We start from the raw sequence: 26616 nt of genomic DNA, 5'->3' as shown, positions 1-26616 counted from the left end.
ACTCCCAAAATGTCACTTGCCCTCCTATTGTTACCCTCTTATTGTGACCATGTGTTTTCAACACTGTATATTATTAATTCTTTGCAGTTTTGCAAATGATATGGACAAAAAAATGCTCACTTTTGTTGGCATTTGCTTATACTTGAATAGTGAGAATGGCAAACTTTTCTTAAATTTACTGAGACGTTAATTAGGGGCAATTTGTTTTTACTAATTATTTGCCAAGATGGCCTTGTCAGCTTCTTGTTGTAACAATGTCTTTTATTTTGTCTATTTTTAGAGCTTTAACAATTTCAAAATATATACCATGGCTTGAGGTGAGAAGTGAAGCAGGAAAGCTGTCCTACTGCACAGCAAATACCAGACTTCAAATGCTATCTTCATACTGTTACTGCTTTTAATCTATTATTCAAATCTTATGTGCCAGCTTCTCGCCCCCTCATATTTGAAAATAAAAACTTTCCAGGTTATGTTTCATCCTGAAGAAATGTGTTTGCCTTTCATCTGTAAACTGTATAGTTCAATAGATTTACAGTCAGTCATTATTTTTTAGAGCAAGAAGTGGAGGGAAAATTAAAGTATGTTAAATAAATGGGATATAATGCTTCAGCCAATCGTCTAAATTTGATGAGATGAGGATATTTCAAGTCTGTAGATATTTTTATACCTATTATTCTTGGCAGCCACAAGTCCCTGATAATGCATGGAGTTTGCAACAGAAGAAAGTTAACTTTATTAAATTATTCTTCTAGGCCCAGACCCCTTTTCTGCACTGATGCATTTTTTTATATTTTTGAATTTCATATGAAATTCTAATATAGGCAGAATCAACATCTTTAAAATATTTTTATTATGTAAGAATGGTTAAATTGTGGTAGTTTACATTTTAGGAATTCTACTAGGGAGTGGAGTCAGTGGTGGCATGAATTTCTGACATGTAACTGAATTTTTTATCGTACAACTGCTTTAACTTTTTTATAAAGGCCCAGGAATGATGGGATATTGTTGTAAGCTCATCTTCTCTTTTCTAATCCTTCAAATTTTGGTCATATTACTTTAAAAATTTCATGCAAATATAAAACAATAATAAGGAACTCACCTAGATGTTTTCCTAACTAAATTCCTAACTTAATGATGCCTTAAATGTGCATAGCATGTAGCTTTACTAGTTATAGGATATTGTGGAGAGATTTTTAAAATTAATTGGAACAGCATTCCTATATAGTAGGTTGAAGTAGGATGGGGAAGTGAAGCCAAATTCTTTTTTTCTATTGGTATAGAAATGAGAACATGAGGATACAGGCAGTCCTGAATCTTGGTGAGGTCCTGTGTAAAACCCTATTCACCATTCTCCCAATTAAGACTCTCTCTCCATTAGGTTAGAGTGGCTGTGGACTTACATATCACCTAAATGTCTAGGTAGAGCATAATTTTTTGCTAGTTGAGAGATCTTTATTTTACATGGTGATTCCACTGCCTGGTAACCACACGCATTCTCCTGAGAAAGGAAATTTGAGAAGAGAAAGTTATTGTTAATACGGACTTCAACACTGACTTGGTCAGAGGTTGATGTCGTCAGAGGCTAGTAGCAGTCTCACCAAAACTTTGGTTAAAGCCCAGACTACTTCCTTTATAAGAAAGGAGGCAGAGATCCCTGACAACATGGTCTGTAACATCACTCAATATTAGTGTAATGGTTTGCTTGTGTTTGGGTGAGTGGATTGTTTGCTATGGACCTCTGGTAAAAGGCCAAACTGGCTGTTTAAATGATGCTTAGAGTGAAAGAACTGGTTGATACATCTGAAATCAGTAGTTAATATAGTGATTGAAATGGTAATAACCTTTTTTTTTTAATAAAGAAAATGGCAGAAAGAGTCCTAAGTCTTAACTCTTAAGAATATGTTTTAAGAACTCTGGAAAACCCAAACTTTGGCCTCTATACCTTCACATTACACCAAGTCTAGAAACATTTCAAAAGGAAAGGACCTTCATATTAATGAAAAAGATAGAAAGATAATTTTTCTTTTATTCTCAAGATGCATATTAATTATCTAAATTAGTTGATTATCATTTCCTTGAAGGGTATTTCAAAGTCTTACAAAACTAAATTGTTGACCTTCTTAAAATGTAGCTGGTAATATTTAAGATTCCTTTGCCAATCTGATATAAAACTTTAAGTTCAAAGCCTCAAGGCAGATCTTTGCCCTTCCTCTAGGAGGTTGGGTTATGGAATTCTGTTTTACATGGCTTCAGCAGTTTGCAGAACTCCCTTCATAAATGAAAAATCATCTATCACCCATCATGCTTGAGCTGAGTCAGGAGCAACTGCTGAAATAAGCCAGAATGTGTCTGATACGGGTGAAGTGGAGCCCACCAGGAATCCCTCCATGAGAAACAAAACAAAACAAAAAAAGTGTTTAAATGTAAGCTTGGATGGTTTCCAATTTTACCGAGATGTAAATATGGCTTCAGTTGTGAATTTTATTTTTCAGTACATTTATTCCCTATTACTTTGTTCAGTGGGTTTCTCTGGATTGTGTATCTAACACTAAACCAAAAAAAAAAAAAGGTGAGATTTTACTGGAATAGATAAAAGGATAAAAAATAAGAAAAAAAACTTGAGTAAATACACTCATGATCTTTGCAAAAACACCTGGTTTCTTATCATAGAACTCATGTAAGAGCGACGGCAAAGATTGCCATAACAAAATTGCTTTTGATTTATGTTAGTATTTTTATTTTAATGTTTTTAAAGATAGAAAAGCTACTTGTTTATACATATTTTGGAGGAAGATGAGGTGAAAGTGAAGGTTTCCAAGCAAGAGAGATAAGACGGTGCTATCTGTGATCATACGCGTTCTGAGCCCTAAGTCACCCTATTCAAATAAAATTCTTTGCTGAAATTACTAGTTAATCATTCAGGCTTTTACAGTTCTGTCCAAGAAAGAACCTTTCCTTTGCTGGCCTGACGCCTAAGAGACTTTGACAACTGATGTGTTTCAAAGTTTACTAATGTTTTATCCACAAAGGATGCGACACCATCACACCATCACCTGAGTGGGATGGGTAATGCTCTCTTTGTTGAGTAATAGCTTGAGGTTATGCTGGTTGGAGGGAGCTGTCCCGGATGATTCTGAAAATGTCTGAACACACCTCATTTTGAGGAGCTGTCTTTAAATGTTATGGTCAACAGTTAAAGAACCTCTAGTGCCTGGATTCAGATCCTGACTCTGATACTTTCTTGCTCTGTAACTCTGAGCCATTTTTATTTTTTCTACTGTGAAGTCCTTTCATTAATGTATCCCTTTTACATATTAATAAAGCTTTTTTCATCTGTGAAATCATTTCTATGGCTGTTTGGCATGTAATCAACCATTAGCTCCATAATGAGGGATGAAGTCACATATGTACTGTCAGGACTGCCCAGGTCTCAGAGGCTTATTTTTGGATTTCAACTTGTGCCTGAGACCTGAAAATTAGGTATAGAGACTTGGGTTGCTCACGCCTGTCTTCTGGGTCCCCTCCCAAATGGATATGTGCTTGTGTGTATTTGAGGCAGTGGATTGCTGTCCTGTTTTCTTTTCTCATCTCTACTTCCCTCATTCACACAACTACTCTTAATTTTATTTTACTTATAGAAGGAGCACCCATAGTAGAAGATGATAAACAAACACCTAAGTGAATTAATGTATTTGTGTTCAAACATACTATGTATATAAATAATTGCATGCATATATGCATGTATATGCTGGGTCACAATGTAAAATACATTTCCCTTTATGGTCTTAAAAGCTTGAAGCCCAGACTAGAGGACCTTGAAAATGTCTTCAGTTTTCTCATATTCTCACTTCCTGATTTAGACCTCCGTCCAACCAATCTGATTTAGTTTTGGGCATATTACTGTCATTCAGATCCCATTTTCAGTTACGTTTCCTGGCTCCAGCCTACTGCTACATGTCTTGATATATGGGAAAGAAAGTCAAGGCATATGGAGGTAATGGAGAAATCAAAGACTCTTGGTTGCAAGCTTTTAACCAGACTGTGTACTGCTTGTAGTTCTCAAGAATACTTAAGATCAGAGTGATCTAATGGGTTGGTGAACCCACAGGCCAAATCCAGCCCGCCACCTGTTTTGGTAAATAAAAGTTTTGAGCACAGCCGCGCCCATTTGTTAGATATTCTCTGTGGCTGCCTTTTTGCTACCATGACAGTTATGTAGTTGCAACAGAGTTGGTAGGGCCTGCAAAACCTAAAATATTTATTAGTTGGCTTTTTATAGGTTAAATTTGCTGACCCCTGATCTAAAGGAAGGTATTTTCTTACTGAAAGCATAACTGATAAGTGTTAAGGGAAAACTGGTTATTGTAATATGGTAATACTGTCTTTATGGGAACTCTCTCTAGTCTTTCTGGATAAACTATATGAAAACCATAAGTTTCTTTCTTAGACTTCTGCTGTTAAATATGTGCTTAGGTTTGCATCTATAGAGCATATATACAGAATACGCTGTTAAGACTGGTGCATGAAATAATAAGGGTAGTGTTAAAAAAAAACTTTGGAGTGTTAGAGGCTTTACATGCATTATCATTAATCCTCATACAACTGTATTGTGGCTGTTGTTATCTACATTTATTGGGAAGGAGATTGACTCACAAAGAAACAAAATAGTAAAGCTGTGTATGTACTTTGCCATCTCTCCATGCTTCATCTGGAAACGCTGTCTCTTTCTTCCACCACATAGGTGGCATTCTGGGCCAGTTCCTTAAAATTCCTTAAGCCTTATTAATTGAAGTTGAGGAGATTTTAATATTGCTTCTCTGCAAAGATGGAGGGGAGTGAATTTGGGCTTATTTTTCCATTCTGGTTAATTTAGTCTTATTAAAGGAAGATTATTCAGTCAGTTGGAGTATAGCATTTGCTTCAAATCATAGACAATTTGAATAAAGGTCTTATCGGCTAAATAATCTTGGATTATATATATTAAACATAGATTCTTGGCTAGAGATGGAACTCTAGGGATGAACAATTAGATAATTTATGGGTGTGTTTGAAATGAGCTCTTCTCTCATCATTAAGAGTCATTTATATCTATCAATAAATGATGGGTTTGGATTTCCATAAATGTCTTTCGACTTCCTTTTCCTTTATGAAGGAGCTAGGCTAAAATAATATTTTCTTCTACTAATTAACTACTAGCAGGGCAAAAAAATTTTTTTTTTACTGGATCTGAAGTTATCATCTTTTAAAGAACTCTTACTGATTAATTTTCTCATTTTTCTTCAATAGATCTTCTTTGGTATAGAACCAGAGTGATATATTATGACCAGTGACTCATACTCTTGTCCTCAAAGGCATTTGTCCTTTGTGTCTACTTGGATTTTCTTTTTTTTTCCTGTTTGAATTTTAGTGTTTAAATTGAAAAGAAGCATTGCTTATCCTTAGACTGGAGGTAAGCTATCTAAATGTGGATTATGATACATCAATTTTTATTTTGTATCTTCAATATTCCCAGAAGTTGAAAGGAAAAAAAAACTATTAAGATATCCCAGTAGATTTCAGAGGAAATATGAACTTTATTAAAAAGCATCAATTTTTACACTTTTTCCAATAATCTTTTTCTGGAAATAGACTATATTGATTCATTATAAATGGAATTACATTTAAGATATTCAGTAATAAGTTATTTTTCTCTTCTTTTGATTTTTTTTTTTTTTGGTGAAATGTGTTTATTGGCTTCTTTGCAATGAGTTTTGGGGCTTACACCAGTAAACTTATGTTATAGTTCTGATTAGCATAGATAAAGATGATCTATTCAAAGTTAGCTTAATTCAGTATTGCATGTGTCCTAATGTGATGTATATTAATCTTTCTTTGTGTTCTTAATGGAAGAAAGATAATTTCAAAGTTGATCACCTTTGTGAGCAAATTTGTGTGTCACAGTTTCATTCGCAATTGGGAAAGATTAATTTATCCATTTTTGAGGGTCATAGGACAACAGTGTTAAGGATATTACATTTTGCAATATATTTTTCTTAGGAGTTTCCTCTTACTTTTCAAAAGGATGTATATTCCAATCGATTTAGAAAAATCAAAACGAAAATGGTCTGTATCTTTAGCTAAACAAAGCTTGCTCTTTACAATTTGTAAAAAACCTTAAAAGATAATTCTGCATGTTTCTTGCTATTTTACTCAGTCAGCGAATTAAGACTGCATAGGTGGGGAGAATGTGGAAGATCCTTGGATAGTATCTTTTCAAAGACTGTCCTCCATAAAATGTTCAGAGTTGTCCAGGGCTCTACTGACTTTTTTTTTCCTTCAATTCAACTTTGTCCTAAATTAACCCAACCCTGCGTTTTATTGAAAAGTTTGACGTCAGAAAGGATTTAAGTCTAGTATTGATTCTTTTTATGGTTCCACAGAAAGGATCTCTATTACCACGTTCTCGCATAGAGCTACCACCAACTGTTTTAAATAAACACTCAGGAATCTAACTGCTAGATATTTAGGCAATATGGTTCTGGGGCTAGGAATACTTTTAGTTTTTGTACCTGATGTTTCTTAGTACCAGTCCTTTCAGTGAGCTGCTTAGAAATGGAAAGAAATTCAGGCAAGTCCAAGTTAGCTTGATTTTTATTTTCAGGTGAACAGCTTGCAGAGCCCTATAGATGGGTTGCCGCAGAGGAGGCAGACCTTTGCAGCGATAGATCTGTCCCTTAGCTGATTGATTGGCAGAGAGGAATTAGTGATTTGTGAAATGGCTCTTCAGAAGTAATTTTCCTCCAAGGGTCGAGGAACTTTCTGTTGCCATTTCCTCTGAAATGATTTTCCCGCTGCTCCACGTAGTCTTATCACCAGTAGCAAATACAAAAACTGAAAATGTAGTGTTTCCTTGTTCATTTTTCATCCCCTCTGCCTAAGTAAATTTCCTGAATATCATTTCAGTATTGTCTCCTTTTGTCTAGCTCAGTGAAACTTTGAACTCACGAGTTATGTTTTTATTTATGAATTAGAACCTTGCTTAGATAATTTCTCTTTCAAATACATTATAAAGATGTCTTGAACAGAGAAACATGTGTATAGAGGACTGTGTATTAAAGGAGATATTGTTTTTAGGGCTTTCTAGTGAGCCTTAAGTGGTAAGCTGGGATTAGGTAAAATGGAATTAGCCCAAGTTGTATTACATGCTGTCTGTTGAACGGTTGAGCCAAATTACTTACATTTTTCCCCATTCCTCTTTAAACTCTACATAGCTGCCAGAATTGTTGTTATTTTTGTGTTTGCTTTTATTATTATTATTATTATTATTATTATTATTATTATTATTATTATTATTAATGTAGCTTAAATGGTGTCATACTCCTGTATAAAATCCTTTAATGGCTTCATATAATTTTAGAATAAAATCTAAATGTTACACGGTATCTAAAAATCTTTCAAACTTAGTTTTTTTTGTTCTCTACATACTTTTAATGCTCATTACACAGAATTGTTTGAGATTATTTGAGATTCTCTAACATCTCATATTTCTTTAGATCTATATGCCCTTGCTTTTGCTTTTTCTCTGATTTCAATTCTATTTCCATTCTAGCTTGGCATATCCTTGCTTGTCTTTACAGGCCTGTCTCCATGAAGCTACCTAACCAACTCAGGTGTAGGTAGCGAATTCATTTGTCGTTTGTGTTCTTTGTGACTTTGGTCATACTGGTATTACCCCTTGTAACACACTGTATTATATACACTCCCTTACTCATGTCTGCTTATACCATCCATCAGGCCAGGAGTAAGCAGTACTTTTTGTATTTCTTATTAACTAGTCCAACACTGTATTAGACCTTAACCTTGGAATACAAAATTCTTTACAAAAAGATTCATAAACACCTTTTACCAAAGATTTATTCATATGCTATATATGTGGTAGATGGATACATTGTACCTCTTAGATTACAACTGATTGGTAATTATAAAATAAAAAAGTCCTCTTTTACAGTTTTTCTTATCACTCAAGTCAGATGGACCAGGAACTTTTCCTAAGACCCCTGACTGATATGGCAATGATGTGCAACAAATAACAGGGGTTGACCCACTTATTTTGTAGAGCTCCACCTAGTTGTTATTGCTAATAAGAATCCTGGAGGCTAAAATTAACAATGGCTATGAAGGACAGCTATTAAGGCCATTTGTCTTCCAAATGAGCCATTGTAGGTTCCACTGGTAGTTTAAATTTATATACAGAGGTCACTCACACTATTATGAAGGTCAGTAGAGGCCCTGAAGGTATGTGTTGCAGAGCATTAAGTCATTTTAGGGTTGTGATGGCAAATTACATTTTGAGAAAAACGTTCCCCTTGCTATGCAAAGACTTATTTCCTAGCAACCTCTTTTCATTGATTAATTTTTAATTAAAAAGCACATCATTTTTCATGAGAACATTTATATAAAAGCTATTTTAGACATATTTAAAAGGCAGTATTAAACTTTCAAGCTGATGAAGATGGTTATTTTAAAGAACTGATGTGGTCGTAGCGTGATTCAAGTTCACCTGTATACATATTCTGTTTTTGAAAAAGGTTGTTTGGACATTTCTGATATTGCCTTCCTCACCTGTGATGCTGACTTGTCTCTGCCATTGGTGAGGAATATAACTTTTATTCAAATTCAGATTGACAAACTTTTGGTGAGGAAAATGAATTCTTTGTTTACAGAGAAGAATTTATAGGCCTGAAGTTTACCACCCCCCAGCCTGTTGTGTGGTCAAAGAATTCACTGAGTTTCTTCAAAAAGATCCCCATGGAAACTAAGCAAATAAGCTACTTGAAAGGAGAAAAGTTATTGGTTTTTCTCATTAAACCCACTGCTGGATTTTCATTAGTTCTAATCCATTTTCTTTCAAGATTAGACATATAGGCCAGTTCTTATTTTCATGAATTGAATAAACTAAATACGTTGAGTTGTGTGTGCCTGGATAGGTAGGCTGAGAAGCAAAAGTAATTATTCTACTTCTGGCGTTAAAATTATCCCAGAAAATAAAGCCAGGAGAAATGACTGATGTAAAGGGGAAAGGTTACTGCATTTAAAAAAAAAAAAGAGGTTATTAAATAAAGTGGAAATGGTGAGAATGATTGTAGGCTAATCTGACTGGTTTTATGCTTCAGTTTTTTTCCCACTTTAAAGTCATAATTGTGTATGAAAGTAATCTAAATAAAATATGGAAGTGTGTTTTACTGACCTCAAACACTTTAGGCCTAATGAAGCTTTAAGTATTTCATTTGCTGTTATAAATAGATTGCAAAGTGTTCTTCAAAAGCAAGGAATTTGGTAAAACTTATATATTAACTTCACCTTTCTGAACTTGCATTATAAAGAAAGACAATTTTCACTCTTTTCCTTCCTCCCCTCTTCCCACTAAAGTTGTTAACAATCATTTAGATTCCAGGTGGTTTGTATATTTCTGGAAAGCCTCACTATTACATATGTCTTCTAATATTTTTCGTATTTAGAAATATCTGCCTCAGCCTTACTTCTGAGGCTTGAACCAGTCTCTTATTCAAACAAGATACTGGTAGAAATTTCATTTTATGTGAACATTTAATAAAAATAGTGATAAATAGGAGTACCATTTATTATCAGATTATGAGTTCCACATTACATATTTCAATTTAATCCTTTCTTGTCCAGTGCATTCTTCATTTTTAGTAAATCCGTTTAGAATGTAACAGAGGTCCTTCCTTTCCCCTTTCAGGTGGCTGTACTTTTGATGATGGTCCAGGGGCCTGTGATTACCACCAGGATCTATATGATGACTTTGAATGGGTACATGTTAGTGCTCAAGAACCTCATTATCTGCCACCCGAGATGCCTCAAGGTAAGAATCATTCTATTTACCCAGTGTTGGAAAAATCCCTTTGGAATATGTAGCATTTTCTTATGTTAGGTATAATACCATAATTTAATTCTTATGGTAAACTAGTGTGGTCAGACTACTTGACCACATCACAGACTCTCAATATATTCCTTGTTTTTCCCTCAATAACTGTATATAATCCTGTGTTCCTCAAGGATGTTCACTATATCTTCATGATCTCTGACTTAGGAAAAGTATATGTTAGTGTTTTTGCCCCCCCCCCCCCGTTTAATAAAAAAGCAAAATGGAAATGAAACCAAGAAATAACAAAATAAAATGAAGAACGAACAAAATACTTTCAAAACAGTCTAAAAAGTACGATCAGCTCACTTACGACCTATTCTATTAAATCATAGGATTTGATCTAATCAGACTGAAGGGAAACATTTTTATTTCATGGTAGAGAGAGAGCTTATCTCATCCCACTGGTCGTGAGCAATGCCAGTGGTTCTGAGAAGAGGCAGCCTGGAGAGCAAGCCATCAAGTGGAGAAGGTCTTTCGTGAGTGGACCATAGGAAAATAAGGCTGAGCCCTGCTTTTTCAGCTTGGCCTTGTTACACCCTTTGAATTTTGGTTTTGTGAAATAATACATTTTTCTTATTGTTTAAGCCAGTTTGAATCGTGTTTTCTTTTAACTAGCATCGGATATTAATACATATATACCATGTTATAGACATGTAGACTAATATTTGTGCCTTTGATTCTACATATTAGTTTGGAATTAATTCTAAGCTCTATGCATATATGTTTAACTTACTAAATTTTAGAAGTTGAAAATGCAAATAGAAATTTAAAAGTACTAAAGACAATGAATTATTTTTCTAATATTTAAAAATAAACAAATATGTTGCATAATTATATATAATCATATAATACACAATATAACAATATATACTGTATAATACTATAGAATAATACAGAATCATTTTATTATAGTATATAATCATATGTAATTGATGGGCTGATTGCCTATTACTGGTAACTTAAGTTATAAAATTTTAATTATTATTTTAAAATACTTCATAACTTATTTTTCTGAATTTTCTAAATTCTTTGAAAAGTTTTTTGTTGGTCCACCCTGTGGTATGCTATTTGAGAGTAGGGAGAATTAAATTTGCCTTCTGCTCTAAATTGTCACTCTGTGGCTGAGTAGGCAAATGGATACTTCTGAAGCTGAATTGAGCCATAATTTCCTTGCCAGAGGAATGAATTGGTACTTGGTGGATGATACCCTTAGATTCTTATGTTTGACTCTTATGGTGCCAGCAGACTTATTTAGTTGTGTACATAGGTTTGTATTTTTCTTTTAAAAGTACAAAACCTTATTTTCCTGGTACATTTGAAGTAAGGAAACTCCTTTAATATTTCACCTGAGTTTTCTCTGTGGTATATTTAGACTGAATTTTTTAAATATAAAATTAAAAGATGTTGGCTGGGATGCACATATTTTGACTGCTTATCATCAGAGAATAATCAGAAAGATGTTGATTTATGGAAATGTTACCATTGTTAATTACCATTGAAGCTGAGTAATGAATAGCTGAAGAGATACTGCTCAGATGACCTTGTTGGTTCACCTTTGATGAACAGCTTAATCGGTGGTTACAGTACAGGATGATGTGCACAGAAGATGAAAGTGTTTGAAATTCACCCACATCTTCCAATTAATAGGACATTAAGTAATTAATCATGCAGAGGAGGGAAAAAGGTCATGGCCACTTTATTTTTTACCAAATGTAAGTTGTGTTTGCTTTTCAGAGAAGGTGAAAGAAAGCATTCATGTATATATTCTTCTTTCACTGTTCTTTTTTTTTTTTTTTACAATCTACACTATTTTTTCCCATTTTCCTTCTGATATTCCTTTAAAATGCTCACTGAACATTATCTGTTCATAAATTGGAAAAAAGGAGACATTTAGATACATCCTATTAAAATTTTATGAATGATTCATTTATTTTTAAATAAATGGTCAGGCATGCTTACCTTTTTCATATTTAAAAAAAAAAAAAGCTCAAACTTCTGGCAACCCTAAAGTAAAAAGGCTGGGTCTCTGATGTACACCTGTTATTCAACTATTGAACTCTCTGTATAGTACTTGGACATTGTTAATTGGCTTCTGTGTATTGATCTTTTTGGACTGGAAACATAGAAGGGAGGAATAAAGACAGAGTGAATAAATAAATGAGATTAAGAAAAGAATGAAGATGGGTAGAAAAGAAGGAAATTATCTCACCTCATTTGAAGACATAATGCTATCAATAATTGCTTAATGTTCTTCAGCAAAACTACCTTTGTCAGGTGACAGTGATGGTGGCTGAAAGGCCTACTACATACATTTAAAATAGCATTCAAAAGAATGAGTGTATTCTAACAGCCAAACATCATTTGAAAATGTGAGCACCTGCTCAACTCAGTGATTAAGGGAATGCAAATTAAGACCATAATGAGACACTATTATACACTTAGCAGAATGTTGGTGAGAGGCTCGAACAAGTGAAACTCTCATATACTGTGCTACGATTGGGTATAAATCTGTACAGATGCTTTGTACAATTAACTACTGAACAGATCTGTTTCTGGGTATAATCCCAGAAGAACTGAGTACACATGTTCTCCAAATGACATGTACTAGAGTGTTTAAAGCATTAATATCCATAAGAGTCCCAAACGGAAAATAGTCCAAATGTCTGCAATAGTGCAATGAGTTAAATAAGTGGTGATACATTCATATAGTGGAATATAACACTGCCTTATAAACGAATAAATTGTTGCTATATATGGTGTGGATGAATTTCACACACATAATCTTGAAGGGAAGAAATTAGACACAAAAGGGTATGTACTGTATTTCATTTATATAAACTTCAAAAACAGGCAAAACAAATTAATAATGTTATAAGTCAGGGTATTATTTCTCTGCAGGAGGGGATAGCAGGGGTGGGGGATGTTAGTGCTTGGAAGGTGGCATGAAGAGGACTTCTGGATACTGGTAATACAGTCTTTGTTGAGCTGGATGATGTTTTCCCAGGTATATTTAAACTGAAAAATCATTGAGCTGTACAGTGATGAGTTGTGTACTGTTTTCTGTGTACCTTATATGTTAATAGAAAATGGCAAAAAATAGAGTAAATAAAACCAGTGCTCACAAGGATGCTTCGGGGGAACTAAACTAAAAATTAAAACATATTATAGATCAGAATGAAAGATACAACATAGGAAACCTCAGATGGACTCAAACTCCTTTTTTTCTCACCAACCTGGACCCCTCTCCCACATTCAAAGACAATATGCTCTTTGACAACTCTGAGTCTTCCCTCTGTTTAGAAAATTTTCTGTTCACTTATCCACTCACCAAACTCCTACCCATTCTTACTATGTCTACTTAAGTTCCATCTGCTTTGGGAAGATTTTCCTGGCTGGCTTGAAACTTTTATATAATACTTCTATCTTCACATTCAAACGCTACCCACTGTACTTAGTATGTATTTCAATTGCAGGCTATTATAGTGATTTTTAAAATATATCCTTCTCTCCACTAAACTATAATGTCCTTGTGAACATAAATCGTATTTTTCATCTTTGATTTCCCAAGACACCATTTCATTTTACTTAGGGAAAATGTCAATTTAAATAATGTGGTTTAAAATATTTTGGTCAAGGGTTAAACAAAAAAGGTCTTTCCTTCTCTTGCTAAAAGATTAATTGAATTAAAAAAACCTATTTCCCAAGCATTATATTTAGTTCAGATTATAATATAATTAGAAGACCTTCATGTACTTACTAATATTTAGCTTTTGCCTTTATAAATGATTTCACCTATTTCTTTTGGATATGATTTTAAATGTTATTAATACAACCAAGAAGAAACTCCCTTTTAAGATCTTTCTCTGTCTCTTTTGTCTTTTGCTTATCAAATTAATCCCAGTCTTCTACTTCTGAAAAGTCTGGTCTATAAAAATCAAATCTAGAGAGAATGGGACATGTTACAGTGAACTAGAAATTGTTCTTGGATCTCAAATACATCTGTGCCCATGAGCTTGTTTGTCAGATATTCCTTTATACTTATAACATCATGAAACAAATTCCCTGGACTGTTTTACCATGTGTTCTGTCCTAGCTCTGAGCATAGGGATCACGGCTGACATCTCAGTACATTTATCTTCAACTGTAATTATAACTGCTTTTTCTTTTTAACAGGTTTTTATAAAATGACTAATTGAATTTTAATTTAGAGTCTCTAGAGTACTCATTTGACAGTTTAAAATTACACTACATTGTATCCCACTTTCAATCTGGTACTTTTCACTGACAATACTGTAAATCACTATACAGAGTTCCTTCTGTACAATGCACTCTTCCTTCCTTCCTTCTTTCCTTCCTTCCTTCCTTCCTTCCTTCCTTCCTTCCTGCCTTCCTGCCTTCCTGCCTTCCTGCCTTCCTGCCTTCCTGCCTTCCTTTCTTTCAAATAAAAGCCCTCTGTCATTAAATTGATCTGAAGATTGAAGTAAGAAGCCACTCATCCTCTGTTGTAAAACTTAGGTGTGATTCACTAGTTTAAGGTACTACTAGATCTCAATTCTACCCCCTTGTCAAATCCTCAAACTAAAATTTAGAGAGCAAATGACATTACACAGAGAAGAATGAGGAATGAACAATGTTGGTAAGAATGATGTCTTTATAAAGGGGGCAGAATTTTTTCTTCTTTTTTTTTTTTAATCTCAGAGTTTAAACATGAATTATTAGCCAGTTTGTTAAAATAAGGTTTGCCTTCCTCACATATTTATTTGGAATGACTAAATGTTTTTTGTATTCAAAAGTGAACATGCGTGAGTCACATGATTGTGTGCTTGGCTTTCTTCTGATAGTGAGATACAGTGAAAATCAAATAAAATATTTGATTTATATGATGACATTTAATAGTGTTAATATGTAACACAATTTCAGCTAAGTTTTCTATGTAATGATAATGGTCTCTTAGTTTCTAAGAGAAGATTTAGTAACGATTTACTAAATAATACTAGTAGGCAATGTATCACATTTTAATATATCTGAGGAGAAATTTCAAGGGAGTTTTTGTGTTATCTTACCATTTCTAACCTATAGTCTATCTCTCTGGGAACCTTAATCACTCATTAAAATGAGCAGGTCATTCTCTTATAGACAGTTGATAATAAGACATATATTTCTATAAGATCATAATTACTAAATTCTCATACATCTGAATTAACAGAATTATTTGACAGCAAATCTACCAGAGTCAAAATATGGCAGAAAGTGGTGCATATAGTGTTAGTTGAGAGAGAGTTGTAATGTTATGGCTAATTTTGTCATGTTAGAGGATTGAACACATCAGGCCAAAATGTTGGTTTATTTTCTTTTCGTCATCTAATTCTTATGGTCTGTTAATACTAACAAAGATAGTGATGTGTCAACCTGTGTGGTTGTCCTGGGGAGAACGGAGAGATGGGTGGTCGTGGGGAAAGGAAGGGAAGACAGAAGGAAACAGAGGAGAAGAAGAGAGTATAGCTTAACATCAGTTCATTAACACAGGTGGGAAAACCTGTAAGTATTGGATACAGGCATTAGATTCTAAGAAGGTGACAGATCCTGAAAACCTCAGAAGTTTAAATCTGGAAGGTTATGCATCATTCAATGATTTTCAAATTTTTTTTAATAGTAAAATTCTTGTTTTGAAAGCAGGAGTTCTCAGCACTCAGATGTGTAAAATTGATAACAAAGAGCCACTGGTCCCAGAACTTGCTTACTTTCTACTCCCGCCATCCCACTTCCTACCGCTTTCCTCCCTACTGCCCAGCTGCAGCAAGATGGCTTCTCTGAAAAAACACTTAGAGAAGTAAGTGCTCTCCAAGCTCCAAAGGACGGCTTGAAAACAGTGGTTAGATGCACACTCAGCACTTTCAGATAAACAGCTCTGAAATGAAGGTACCTGCTACCATTAGCTATGACTGACGGTAGTTTACCAGCTTTTACTCTACCAGGGGCATGATCTATATTTTTAATACTCACATGAACCCTACAAAATTAGTGACATTCTAAAGATAAATAGAGTGCTTAACTTTCTTAAAGCTGCCTAGGGATGGAATTTCAACTTAGGTTGATCTGTCTAAGATAGAAGTTACTCTTGCCATAGTACCATCCTGCTTCATAATTGTAGTGTAGCTGATGAATTTCCTTGACTTGGTCTTGGATCTTTAAGTCTGCTATAAAATGAGCTATATATTAGATTTAATCCATAGTGATTAAATCCATACTACTTCATGTAAAATACTATTTCTTTCCAAAATTTGAAAGCTTTAAATGATTGTCTCTTAGTCTTCACATGAAATGGAATCTGAGACTCACTGTTTAGAATTGCTGCCGAGCTTTGGGATCTCCTCCATGAAATTCTCACCTGCTACGGAAATGCTTTGTCCTCTTTTTGATTTACCTGTATGTTATTTTTAGTTATTTGATGAAAAGTTGCTGCATGGCTGTCTAAGCAAACCCTTAGAAACACATCTATTATCTGTTGTCTCATTAGAGCATGTATAGTAGAAGAAAAATTTGGGGGCTAAAGAACTCAGACTAAAGATTAGGGTTTGAAAATAATTTTAAGACTTTGTTTGCAATGGGGTATTTTAGGACTAGAATTATGGGCTTATTTCAATGTACTCTTCCAAACCATATTATCATGTGTCTGTTGGTGCTTTTGCCCTCGGCACAGAGAAGATAGTTTACCACTTTTGAGTTGCTTATTAAAAACAGTGGGAGTTGGAGGCAGTGTAGGGTCACAGAGTGAAAGGCTGTAATGGACTGCGTGAAGGGTGAGCCACTTCGTAAGGACTGGTTTTTAATGTGAGTACTATTACCCTTGTGGACATAAATGCACCATGAAGAATGCCTAAATTACAGCAGACAGAAATGGCATGCTGAGACAGGAATATTTTTCTGTTATTTCAGGTACATAATATATCTAAGTTAGATATGTCCCAATATATCTCAAGGGGAGAAAACAGCCCTGTGTTAAAAAAAAAAAATTAATATTGGTGTCAGTGCTAGAGAACTTCTAACCTCCTAAATGAATTAGGGGTAAGAATACAGAGTAATTTCAAACACTATACAGTCACCTTTACCATGTGCCTTAAAATCAATACATAGTCCAAGGAAACAAAATTACTTTTCCTTGAGGGGAGTGTGACTGAAAGTACAGTTATGACCTTATACTTTGCTCTTCAAAAATAAGCTTGCCTCATGATGGCTAAAGAACAGTCTCAGACACTCAGTTTAAAGCTTTGTCTTTCAAGCACAAGAAGACTGTCAGAGGAGAAATTATACAGAAATCGCAATGGAAGCTAAGTGATTAAATTAGAGAGTCTTTAAAAATAGGTTATGTTAATTTTCTCATATAGTTAATATTGTGAAAAATATAGAACTATGTGTATATATTTATCATTGCATAAAAAGATGCTTTGAAAATATTGGAAGACTGTCCGTTTTCCAACCTTACTTCTATGGAGAGTACAATGCTATGTTGTACAGATCTCTTCCTCCTCTCTCAGAGAGGAAATTATTGATTGAGAAATATTTCTCAATGAAGTGAAATTTTTGTATATTAGAGCACATGACAACTTACAAATGCCAGCTACATCATGAAGTCTTCACCTAAGGACATAGATTAAAATGATATGCTGACTTGCTTCTTAGTAGTTTATGAGAATAAATTAAATAGGACAATTCCACAAATTTCATCAAGTCAATTATATATTTCTGCACCTTGCCTCCTCCCCTCAGTTCTGATGTAGTTGATGAATTAGATAGAAAAGTGGAATGGTAAATCTGACTATTTAAAAATTGTATTTTGAGTGTATGACTTTTATCCAAGCCAGGTTAGACTTCATGGATCATTTTAAGAAATGCTTTTCTATCTATTCCTAGGCCTTTTTTAAATATGTCATTTTGCTTAATTCTCGTACAAGCCCTCTCAGGTACATATTAACTCATGCTATAGGTGAGGGAACTGAGTGGTTAAGTAAATTCTAGAAGTTTCACGTCTTTGGACAGCCAAGATTGAGAATCCAAGTATGTAGAGCTATAGGAGAAAGATCTCACTTTGGGATTCTATATAAGCAAATTTCAGTTGAGGTCCTTCTTTAGAGACTACAGAAAAGGAAAACAAAAACAAAAACAAGAACAAAAACAAAAACAAAACAAGTCTTGACGGCTGAGTTGGAAGTTTGGCAAAAGATATCTCTCATGATTTTTCCAGTTCCAAATAATGGAAAGCGCAACTCAAAATGTCTTTAAACCATAGTTGTGGAAAGCTGCTTTCACATAACAAGAGGTCCTGGGTTGGTTACTTAAATGGTTTAGTGATGTCCTCAAGGTTCTAGGTTCTTTTGTCTCTCTGCTCCTTCACTTTTGGAGGTCATCTTTTAACCTCAGGCTAGCTCTCCTCATGGGTATAAGATCTGCAGCTATTCTAGGTATTAATTTCAGATATGAAGATAAAGAGGTTGTCTCTTCATTATGCCTGTATTTATTTTTTAAAAATAAACATAAAAAACCTTTCTGAGCTTCCCATCAACAGATTGGTCTTCTTGTCCAATTGGCCAAAATTAAGTCCCATATCTATGCCTAAACCAATCAGCAGTTAGCAGAATAAGACATGGTTGGCTTATGCCTTCCTCCCGTAGCTGAAGCTGAAGCTGAAGCTAGCGCCAGCTTCCCCTGATGCACATGGCTAGCCAGATTGGAATGGAATAAGGATGAGGAGGATATTGGTTAGGCAAACAACAGTGCCTATTACAGAACTATTTGGTATAGATATGGTAGGACGGATATATAGGTAGTAGAATTCAGAAGCTTTGGGATTTGGAAGAGTTAGACAAAAAAAGCAATTATTAAAGTAGCATGAGAGTCTCTTAATGCATTGTCAGCCTAGTATCAATTTTTTCTTCTATTCAAAGTATTTACTGTATCTGTAACTTGACAAGTGGGAAACCTTCATGCCCTTAATAAATTTATTTTAGTTTTCTGACCTGCAAATGTTACTACCCAGAGTTTTTGTAATCTTGTTTTCCTCCTGAGTTTTATGACATAGAAGAAATAAGGTAACATACTTTATATAAACTCAAAATCTAAAAATGTGTCAACTGTTATGTAATGTAGATGACCACATGCTAAAGATATGTTTAATTCATTAATGAGCGGGATGGTAAGGCTGGTTCAAAAGATTATGGAAACAAGGGAAGCATTTGTAGTCACTGAAAGGAAGAATGCTGGAGTAAGATTCCTAATTTTATACTAAGTAAATGAATGTCTAAGAGGGCAATGCATTTGAAACCTTTGAGGTTATCTTTACTGCTAAACAGAAGTTACTTGCCTCTCTCCAAGACAAAATTTATTTGAAGTGTTATCATTTAAATATCATTTGTATTGCCATGAACTTTCTGCAGATTAACACCTTCTCTTACAGATTTATAAAACATCTTGATCACCAATAAGTAGTGACTCAGACAAAGGTACATACTATTAAAGAATCGCATAATCCTTAGGCGAGGGATATGTAGTCATTCTTTCCTCCTAGTTCCAAATTTTTAACAGGTCCCCCTTATGATCATAAATACTCTCCAAAGATAATTCTTGTTAAAAACAACAAAAGATTGTTAAAATACATGGAGCACATCAAACAAATAATGCTATTTCCATGGTCTCATAAGGTAAGAGAACAACAGATCTTTGTGTTTGTCCAAAGGCCTATAGGAAGCGTCACAGTTTACCAGGAAAGACTTCTTGAAATGTTTATTTTTCTGAATTTAGAGTCTTACCATTCAGGCAGAATCAAAAGACTTATTGCAAGAGATTGATCACTTGACTAAGGTAGTAGCATAGGTGCCTGAGAATAAGGAATAATATCAGTATATTACTAATATAAATATTGATTATGCTAGTAATTATATTAACATGTCAATTGCTATTAATATTTAGTATTTAAAAATAAAATAGAATGGAACACAATTGTAAGAAAACTCTTCTAGAAGTAGTAAAGTTGTGCTTGTTTTAAATAATCAAAACTAGAATAAAACCAACTTAATGTACAAAAGATATTGGAAAGATACAGAATCTGCTCAAGTTACACAGAAGGCTGGGAATAATTTTTACAACCCTTTCTTAAGAGGAGATTGGAATGGCTAAGATCAATTTGTTACTTTAACAGAAAGAAAACATAATTACAATCTGGCATTAATGTGATATTTGGCAGTAGAAGCCAAGAAAAAATTACAAAAAAAGCCTATCAAAACTGAGCCAAAGTTTTCAACACAATTCATTGCTTCTTTTTAGGGCTTATAATTTGCAGATATTATACTCCAAGATAAATAATTTTTCTCTGCAAACTTCTTAGAATTTCTTATAGCCATTGAAATTTTATATGGATTAATTTCTTTCAAAGTTCTGAAATAATCATACTTTTTTTTTTTTTTACTGTAAGACAAAATTACTCTCTTCCTTGGCATATAACAGGTTGTCCCTTGGTTCATGGGCACCTCCCACTTAACATCAAAAATCTGTTTCTGAAAATCAGATACTCTGTTGAAAATGCTAATAAGGAGTCAATTTCCTATTATTTTAAATGGGAAAAATTGTAATGTGTTGGATTGCCAACCAAAATGCCCGATCAGTTAGTTAAAATGTAGCTAAAACATAGCATACATGATAGATTATCAAAGTAGGAGCAACAATATTTGAAAATATTTTTCCTGATCCAAATAATTAATGTGATTCAAATAATTAAATTTATTAGAGTTGCTTTGCATGGAATACAATGCTCTGTATTCATTATATCTGCAAACATACCACTTGTAGTCACTCTGAGCTTTTCAAAATGTTTATACAATTCTGATGTTTTACTAACTGTATTTGAATGTAGCCCACAACTCTTGCCATGCATAGTTTTATTTATATACCATGTTGTGTTTCTGAGTTGTGAGAAAAATATTTCTTCAGATATACTTGATTTACAATGTTGTGTTAGTTTCAGGTGTACAGCAAAGTGATTCAGCTATATATATATTATTTTTTAGATTTTTTTCCATTATAGGTTATTATAAGGTATTGAATATGAATAGAGTTCTTGAAAATAGAGTTAAGAGTTACTTAACATTAAAGTATTAAGATTAAGAGGAAACAATACCACCATTCACTTTTGTGCACTGTTTGGTACATAGACCTGCAATAAATAATTGTTAAATATAAGAATGAGCTTTTCTCAATTTTTTTTTATTGAGAGCATGTATTAATTACCTTGAAATTTAAATTTTTTTGTATGAATAAGTAGAAGAAATGATAATGTTGATAAAAAAGAGAAAAGGAGGTATTTTAGAAAGTGATTTAAGCTAACTGCTGTTAATGTACTCTGCCATTGCTAAATTGGGCTCTTTGAGCTTTTCTATATAGATGAATGGGATAGGTCTACTTAAAAGATGATCTGAATGGATTTAATTCCAACCCTGTTCTAGTTTCTTCTCATTCTGTGTGTAGAAATGATCTCTGGTGCTTTTGTTACCATTCTTATACTAATGGTTAACACTATAATAATATTTCATTGTGTTTATACTTTTTCTGTGTGCTATATAAAATCTTTGGAATTTTAGACCATTGCAGCAGTTTTGGAAGATGATATTTCATGTTATGTTTTATAACTTAACTTGGCTATTGAGAGTACATTAATTGTGAAACCTTGCTTTATGTGATAACCTCTGCTTTTGATTTTTTTTCTTTTTACTGAATTACTCAGGTAGATTCATTGCCAGTGAAATCAAGAAAGGGTATCCTTAGCTTGGTAGAGGTGACTATTTCTTCTGTTCTCTTTTACTCAAAACTAAAATCGATGAAGACAATAAGCCAGTGGGAAGAGCTGACTATTGCTGTTATATGTCACATTCCTCATCCTAAAGTCCCGGTTTCTCACTAGTCACAATGTTTATATAAAGCCTTTGTACAGAAATCCATTAAAAAAAATAGGACAGCTTTCATGTTATTGTCTTATTTGTGCAGGCTGAGGAGTTTTTTACTGGACCGATGGCAGTGGTCCAAAAGTTACTTGGAATTTCAAATGCTCTATTTCTGTGTTTAGAAAGTGAAGGCCTATAGGCCCTAAGAAATCATTAGAGTGGAATGAATAAAGAGAAATGCATGGTAAACAGAAATGATTTATAATTTTCATACAGGTTCCTTTTATGCTGCTTTTAAACATTCACTACCCTTTTTTATGGACACAACTATACTTGTTTTTACTGTAATGTTATACTATACTACTATAATAACAATAGTATACCATAGAAGGAGATAATTTCCTTTGTGCTCAATTTTCCTGTATTTCCTGAATCCCCAAGTTCAATGCATTCTAAAAGATATTTGAGTAGTAGCACCAGAATAGTACGTATAACATCATCAAAATGAGTTTCCATTAAGTCTAAAAGAGACTTTGGAGATTATATCTAGTCTAAACTTTCATTTTACAAATAGAATAATGTAGAAATAGGTAAATTGACACAGTGGTCAGAATAACCTGAATTCAAATTCAGCTTCTATTGTTTGCTATTTGGTCATGACATATAACCTATCTAAGCTTCCATTTTCCCATCAGTAAATTAGAAATAGTAAAATTTATTCTCTCTCTCTCTCTCTTCTCCATCCCTCCCTCAATTTTGCAATATCAGTGAAAGGAAATGTTTGTGCAGCATCTGGTAGTGTCTAGCATGTACTTGGTGTTTAATAAATATTATTTTTTCTCTTCCCATGGCCCAAGGTGACATGGCTGGTTAGTAATCTCAATAATCTGTAAGGAATTGATTTGGATTTCTTTCACTTACTTTTTTTTAGCAAGGAATAAATTGCCTTTCCCCATTATACTTTTTTCAGCAACTCACTAGAAATTATTTTATGTCCAATTCAGAAAATTACCTTTCCTACATAATTGTTCACTGAATACAGGTGCTTTGCACTATGACACATAATGATATCTGAAAATGATCTCCATACAACAGTATTGTAGGTCAACAGTATTGTAGGTCACCTTGAACTTTTCAAATATTATTCTTAACAAGGATAGAATAAGACAATGGAAATAATTTTGGAAAAGGTTTATTACTTCTCAACTTTTTAAGACTGCGTAATTATTTTTCTGTTTAGCTTACTGAATTGTTCTGTGATCATTCTCATTTCAAAATCTGAAAAATGAAATATATTATTTTACTTTCAATTTTATTTAATGTTGGGAACAGCTGCAGCCTATAATGTCATAAAGGCATAAGAAGAAGATATGCAACAGCATTTGAAACATTGAGAAACTGAAAACATTTTAAAACAGTTTCTTTTGCTACCAAAATTGTGTATCTGTTATTTGTATACGAATAACTTTAAGCAAGCACCAGTAAATATCTAGAGTTGAAAATTTGCATCTGATTCTGTCTGATATGGTTTATTGTTACTATTTTTTAAATCAGTTTTCTATCATGCAAACTGATTTTTTTTTTTTTAGCTTAAAGTAAAACTTGTGCAAGTACTTATTCAGCACCTACATATTTGGGAAAAATTTGAACCTTTTATCAGAGACTAGAGATACTCTGAGGTTGCTAGTTGTGTGTTCTTGTTCTAATGAGAAAATAGATTGTGTTGGCTCTTCAGATGCCTTGGTTTCCTCTTTTGAAGAATGAGCGAAAGGTAGGTTCAGTTATCTCTGCTCTTTAGATACCTCATCTACATATGGTGTTAATAATGAATTTTAGGGGCTTTATGAACCTTTTAAAATTGTCATATAGGTGGTGTTTGTATGTTTCTGTGTATAGATATGTATGTGATTTTCCAGAAAGATGTTAGATGCTGAATATCAGAAGAATCACACATAATAGTACAGAATTCTTTAGATTCCCCTAAATTGGACAGTTCTCTAAAGCACAGTTCTTAGGGGAAAGTTGAGTTTTTAATAGGGAACAAAACTCACCCTTTGCTCATCTCTTGGCCTGTTATCTTGTACTGACTCAATCAAAGATGCTATCTTTCTACAAAGTCTCCTCTATGTCTTTTTAATTCCATCTTGACTACTTCAAAGAGAGTTAGTCATATCCAGAGTTTAAAGGATTTAAAAATCCTTTATTTTCAAAGGATTTTTCTCAGAATTTTTTTTCCTCCCAATAATATAATGTTTGTAGGTTATTTCTGTTACCAGATGAACTCTTTTTTGATGTTCCTCTTGCCACACAGTGTTGGGATTAAAGCCTTATTTTGGGGGGTTTATATACAGGATGAACAGGAGTTGGAAATTCCCTTCCCTACATTTTCTTCCTCATACTTGTTCATGGAAAAGCTTAAATAAATTACTTTATTGTGTTCTCCATTTCCTGCAACTCATTATTGCGGGAAAAACCATAAATAAAAACAAGCAGAATAACTAAGAACAAAACATCATCAAACAACAAAATATTGGATAGCAAACATTATTAAACAATAAAATAAACACTGAAGGGATTTGTGCTCCGCTTTATGCTGTGAATACCCTGGACTCAATATCTTGCATTCAAAGCTTTTTCTCCCTGATCTGTTCAACCAGTGTTAGAGAGGACCATATGACTTACTGCACATTTCCCAAGGGTGAGAATATTTACAACCTGTAAAGGATTTAGTGTTTTGGGGAGATACACCCAATAACTTATGCAGAAAAAGGAAGCAATCGAAGCATCTTTTATTATGAACTTATTATTTTGGAAGACTCAGGCTCTATATTCTAACACTTATGACTTGGACCTAAGTGTACATGATTTGGGCAAATGATCCTATCTTTAAAGGTAACATCGGGACATCAATAGTTGCCCTTCTTTTTCCAGAGGGTAGCTGTAAGAATCAAAGTAACACATGGTTGTGAACATATTGTGAAATGGTGAAAGCACATTTTAATAACCCCAGCATTAAGTACTAAGGATCTCATGTTAGTAAAGTAAATGATTTGGCCTTGTATCTTTAATTATTCCATGTCATGTTAATAGCCAGTACTTCAAAGGAGAGAGTGAATTATGTGGTTCACAGAAGTGCATCATATTTCATTTCATTGGCTCATGATATTTTATCCCATGACCGTAGGTAGCAACGGCAAAGTGGAGAGAGAGAGTGGGAAGCAAGGACCAAGTACCCTGAAGTATATGGAAATAAAGTGGCTGAAATAGGAGTTGACCAGGTTCCGAAAAGAACAGAGTAGCTTTTAGTCAGAAACTAGACAGTCAAGTAGAAGAATTTCAGGGAGATGAGACAAATGGCCAGTAATTAGTACTGTGTTTTATTTTCTTTTCCTAATAGTGCCTACAGTAGAAGTTTACTGTGATAAACATTTAGTGATTAAAATTGCTTCTTGCAGTTTAGTTTCTGAGGTCATTTTAGTCATAACAAATAATTCATCATTTCATTCTGTTATTTTCAATCTTATTTGAACTTTACATAGTTTATGTAGTAACAATTATACTGAAATGGAGGTAAAGATAGAAGATAATTATATGTAGGTAATAATAGCATTTTAAAAAGGAAGATAGAAGACACCAGAAAGGGACAAAATTCTGTTCTGTAAAATTTCCTTCCCCCGAGTAAAATATGTATAATTTTTAGTTATATAGAATATTTCATGAAATTACTTCGGCTTCTTTGAAAAAGAGAGCTTCTACATATATAGTAAGAGTAATTATTTTGAAAAATTGTCTTTGTTTTCAGATTCCTGAGAGATGCTTTTCTCAACATTTCTTCTTTATTTTATTTTCAGTAGAGATTTGTCATGCTCATTTTTTCCTCTGATTTTATAACTAGTACATGTATAGTGTACAAAAATTTAAATAACTCAGAAAACCATAAAAATCACAAATAAGTCTCATAACCAAGAAAAACCACTGTCAATATTTGATGTTATTTTATTTTCCTCCCAATGAGAGTCTATATACACTCTGTATTATATGGTGTGTATGTAGTGTTTATGTGTATGTATATGTATGTTTATATGATGAAATAATGATCCTGTAGGATATAAGAGTCCTTCTGTTTTTGTTACCTAATACATTATCAGTATTTCCTCATCTTCCAAGATAATTTTGGGATGGGTAATATGTAGAGATTCTTTGTCATATAAAAGTAACATATATTTTAAAATATTTCCACAATATTAGGCATATCTGATATCTTTTCTTCTTTTTTTCCTATTATAATTAATGCTGTATTGAGTATCCAAAAACTTATATAGTTTATAATTGTCATCTTTGGGAAGACTGATTCAATAGGAACTAGTCAGTCTTGTCCGGAGGCAAAGCAGAACTTATGTTTCATTTACTTACTTTATTATATTTACCCTCTACTGTAAAACATAATAATTTCTATATATATAAGAAAGTAACTTATATTTCTTATTTATTGAACTATAACTCTCCCTTTAATATGTGTAGTTAATTTGTTTTATTTCTGTAAAGATTTGTGAAGTGCTAGATCCAAAAAGGCATACTGTGTCCACAGATTACACCTGAAACATATTTCTTGACTGTACTGGAGTTAAACAGAGCAAGAAACAAGTCTTCTTTTTCACGTTAAGAAAGGAGGAGTTTTAATGTGTTTAAAATACAACCTAATTTATATGCTTATAACAGTTCTGAAGTTGATTAAAGTCTGTAGGGTGAATGGAAATTGCATGT

General features: G+C 33.5%; 1 protein-coding gene across 3 annotated transcripts in view; it reads left to right on the top strand.

The window, feature by feature from the left end:
* PTPRK (protein tyrosine phosphatase receptor type K) overlaps positions 1–26616 on the top strand; it is a 511934-nt gene that overhangs the window by 104330 nt on the left and 380988 nt on the right. For all 3 annotated transcript variants that reach the window (XM_006200038.4, XM_006200039.4, XM_072965854.1), the window contains exon 2: positions 9740–9862. In XM_006200038.4, the coding sequence (XP_006200100.1) occupies positions 9740–9862 (123 nt within the window). The remainder of the gene's footprint in view (positions 1–9739; positions 9863–26616) is intronic.

This window comes from Vicugna pacos, chromosome 8 (assembly GCF_048564905.1).
Source record: "Vicugna pacos chromosome 8, VicPac4, whole genome shotgun sequence".
NCBI classification, from domain to species: Eukaryota; Metazoa; Chordata; class Mammalia; order Artiodactyla; family Camelidae; genus Vicugna; species Vicugna pacos.
This window is presented reverse-complemented; position numbering and strand designations above follow the sequence as displayed.